Source organism: Glandiceps talaboti, chromosome 3 (genome assembly GCF_964340395.1).
Source record: "Glandiceps talaboti chromosome 3, keGlaTala1.1, whole genome shotgun sequence".
Classification (NCBI taxonomy): domain Eukaryota; kingdom Metazoa; phylum Hemichordata; class Enteropneusta; family Spengelidae; genus Glandiceps; species Glandiceps talaboti.
Window position 1 is genome coordinate 8,301,419 of NC_135551.1, and position 4,471 is coordinate 8,305,889.

Sequence of the window (4,471 nt, forward strand, 5' to 3'; positions counted from 1 at the left end):
TCTGTTGTTCCTGGTGGTGAGAATCTCACTTTCATTATTTAGGGCAACTTTCTTCTTCAGCATGTCCGGGTATGTCACTATACGTCGGCCTCGGCGATTTTTCCCGAGGGGATACCCAAAACAATAACACTTTGGATACGGGATTGTCTATAGAATGCGTGACATCAAGTGGCTAAGTTATTTTCTAATATGCACTTCAATACAGGAATTAGAAGGGTTAATTCCAAATTCTATTCAAAGCCTGCCTCTACCGGTATACCACGCATGACACATGCACATCATAGTATTAATCGGAGGGGGTGGGGGGAGGGCAGGAGTGTGCCGCCCACGCTGAAAACATCGACTCATGTAGGCAAAGGCAAAACCAAGACCCATTGTTAGGGATTTCTTGAGGAAATTTTTCCATTTAGTTACCTTTTTCTGATGCTATGGGAATATTTCTAAAGCACGAGGTTGTTGTGAAAGTTATAGACCGATGATTTGTGAATTGACCCAGGTCTAGGGATTCTTTCGTGAAAAAGTGAACCATTTGGGCGGCGAATATTGTAGACCTAGGCCTTACTGTGGGAGTAACTCATGGGCGTGACATAAAGTGGCCTTTAATTTGTACCGATTGATTTGGACATAATCTTATTGAATTAATTTTTGCCAAAATTTTCAAATTTGTTTGTCAGAGATCGTAGATCCTCACTTTTATTTACTGAATGCTCCCCTAAATGACCGTTAGTTTTTCAAAACTATACGTGTCCGTGACTAGTTCAATTGATAATAGCTGCGCTAGCGAGGCACCGCCACGAACGTAATCTGAAAGAAACGTGTCGTCACTGTGCTGTCCTCTCAGCCACCAATCACTGAGTCACGAAGAAAGACACACGACACGAGGTAATGGCATAGATTACTGTCTACCATGATACGTCATTTAATCACCTTAAACAATATGTGCACATAGAGATAGCCATGGGTGTGATGTATCATCTCACATATACCGTAAGTATTACCAACACCTCAACCATATGTACATAACATCAAAAAGACTATGTTGACAAAGTAATAGCAACAACGTTTCCAATCAGTTCAGGAAACACAAAATAAAACAATAATACACTAAATAAACATTTAAATGCATTACACTTCCCAGCACAAACTGACATACATGCTAAGCATCTAAGTGTAAATTAGAGACACGTAGGTCAGAAATTATTTTAAAACCAATCGATTATTTAAATTCCTTCTTGGTTCCATCCTCAAAAAAATAATTCAAAGGCTTCCTGCTGTATAGACAGTAGTGGGTGGGAATAACAATGGAATCAATTAAAATTCTAAGTTAAACTATATTTTCATCCGGCTTCACAAATATCTCACTAGGATTGTTCTATTTTACCATATTCCGTAAAAAAAGTTGAAGTACATTTTAATCCATTGATATGCTCTAACAAGTATGCATTGTTACAATAATACAATGTATGAAGTCACCACAGAAAGAAAATGTAGCAATGCTGGTAAGAATACTGTCACGCCAGACGATAACAAAAAAATAAACAGTGTTGATACATTTTTGTAGAGCCAGGCGATAGAATCGAGCAATATTAATATTAATGAGATATTTGTTGCGACATGCAATGTTTTATTTCAAGTCAATTGGCCTCAGTTGGAAAAGCTGTAAGGGTTTGGAGATATGATTGAAATTAGAAATCACACGTTTTCCATTAGAGAAAAAAATTATGCTCATTGAGCTGATAACATTACTACCTTCCTAATCCAATTCCCTTTGATGTGAAATGAAATTTCTGACGTAGTTCATTTGATAATAGTAGAACTTCTAATGGTTTGTATAGACAACTTTAAAAGAGTCAATTGTCACAATACACACCACCATTTTCAAGTTATATTTTACTCCGAGGTGATGAAAACAGAACACTTTACTACAGTAACACACCGAATGTTATGTCTTGAATATATGAGAGTCACCAATCACATTGGAAAATTAGAACACTCTACAAACAACACTCTAATAAGTAGGCACCAACAATGTTGTCAGAATTTGTTTGCCCCAATCGTATCCATTCAAAAGTTCAAACATTTCAAATAATTTTTAAATAGAGTGTGCCGTTGGTATGAACTTCGGTTTGGGTTAAATTCCTTGCCAAGAATCCGATATTCTTTGTACTTTCTATTTGAGTTTCGTATGTGTAAAATGTTCACATCTGTACATCCCATCGTACGCAGTTTTCCCAATCCATCGATATGGAATTCTTCATGTCCCACTCTCTCGTAAAATGGATCAAAACCAACACTCCTTGTTGAACTGGTTTTTGCCATGAAGAAATTCGTAGTGCCATCAGCAAAGAAACATTTTGGGAATTCCTTCACAGCATGGTATTTATTGTTAACCCTGAGAATCAAACAATTATCGTCATCGTTTTCATAGTTATTAGTAACTTCAACTGTACGACAACCATTGCAATTAGTCGGACTCGTTGGGTTACCATTCTCGTCTCCAAAAGTACCGCCGACAACATCGATTGTTAAGTTTGGATGCTGAAATTTTTCGAGGAAATTTTCAAGGCGAGTTCCTTTAGTGAACACAAAGTCGTCATCTACCCAAACTAAATACTTGGTTCTTACCTGACTAAGGGCTAAATTTCTGCCAGCGAACCAACCTTCCGCAAAAGGCATAATGTAATGTTTCACATTAGGAGTGCTGAGTTTCTCTGGAAACTCGGAATCGTCAGCGACAACTATGGTAATGTTTGGATAAAATGTGTGTACACTAGAAATGAGTCTTTTGACTGCATCATACCGTTCAAACGTTTTGGTGATAATAGTTACCAATGAGTTGATATCACCAGAAGGGCCTGGATCGTATAACCTTGGTACTTCAGGTTTTTTTATGTGAACATGAATAGAGATTTCAAAGTTCAAAAATGTGACATAGATTACATCTCTAGTATTGATATCATAAACTGTGCTTTTATAGTGTAAATTTGCCAAAACCGTATTGATTGCGTGTAGTTCGTTCTTGTTAGCCGCGATAGTCATTTTGGGAGAGTCATTTCCACTGATTCTCACACTCGTATAACCCTTATATTTGTATAGAACTAACACACCTTTCGAATTTTCACATCTTATCACAATATAAAGCTGTTCATGTTCGGGTGGAAAATCCGTACCAGCGATGTGTAATTCTAGACCGTGTAGACGTGTCGACTTGAGTGGTTGAACAATTACACCTCCTGCAGGATATGATAGTGGTGAAAAGGCTTCACATATCATCACCGGGTCGTTCGATTGCTGCCTCTTCCACTCGGTCAATTCACGTTCTCGGCGTTGTTTCGTACGGTCATCCAACTTCTCGTTCACGGCTTTGCTCCCACATTGGCATGATAAATCTTGCCCCTGGATCCCTTGGTTTATAACCACGTTATCTCTGGTAACAGTTGGAAAACTATTTGTGAACAGGATTCTGCTCTTGGATTGCTGTTGGCCAGGTTGATCTTGTTGAGGGTACGTCGCAGTTACAGTTTTCCAGACAATATGCCTATACAAGAATACAACACCAATTATAACAGCTATGGGAAGAATACACCGTGCTTTATATTTAGTCGACAATGCCATCATGGAGTTCAGCTGATCTGAGAACTACGTGCATTTAACAGATATTGCATTAAAAAGTATTACACTTACATTGCTTAGAGAAAAGTGCATTGTTTAGGGAGGTGACATTTTCAGCTGTTGCGGTGGTTGTTCTGTAATGCGGTGTTTTTATTCTTGAAAATAGGATAACTCATCCCACTTATACGTATGCGCACTTATGTGTATATACTCCATATATATATATATATATATATATATATATATATATATATATATATATATATATATATATATATATATATATATATATATATATTGGTCCTCAAGGATATTCAGTATACAACTCACAAAAGTGCAAGCGACACAACTATACAAATACAAATATAAATATAAATATAAATATAAATATAAATATAAATATAAATATAAATATAAATATAAATACAAATATAAATACAAATACAAATACACTATTCCACAAATACAACTTAGCAATGATTTAACAATCTGACGGCTGACGGGACAAAACTCTTGCTGTAACGAACTTTGGAGCATTTAAGACAGCGGTATCTTAGGCCAGATGGGAGAATATCAAAATATGCATAAAGTGGATGTTTGTCGTCAACAGCAATCACACGTGCCTTGCGCAGTATTGCACGATCAGTACGATCTGAGAAAGCAGGAGTAGGCAGGCCCATAATTTTAGCAGCAGTGAAAGAAATTTTCAGAAGTTTATTCGATTGACAACAGAGAGCAGAGGGAAATAATAGATGTTGCAATAAGTTAAAAGAGGTTCAATAATGCTACGAAAGAGCAGAAGAAGCAGTTTAGCTTCTATGTTGAAAGAACGCAACCGGCGAAGCACGTGTAAACGCTG

The 4,471-nt window shown here is 37.0% G+C and overlaps 1 protein-coding gene across 1 annotated transcript; it reads right to left on the reverse strand.

The window, feature by feature from the left end:
- Positions 1 to 2,064: 2,064 nt before the first annotated feature.
- Positions 2,065 to 3,615, reverse strand: LOC144432991 (beta-1,4 N-acetylgalactosaminyltransferase 1-like). The gene has a single exon (XM_078121304.1). It carries the CDS (start codon positions 3,613 to 3,615, stop codon positions 2,065 to 2,067), a length of 1,551 nt encoding a protein of 516 aa, XP_077977430.1.
- Between the last annotated feature and the right edge of the window lie 856 nt (positions 3,616 to 4,471).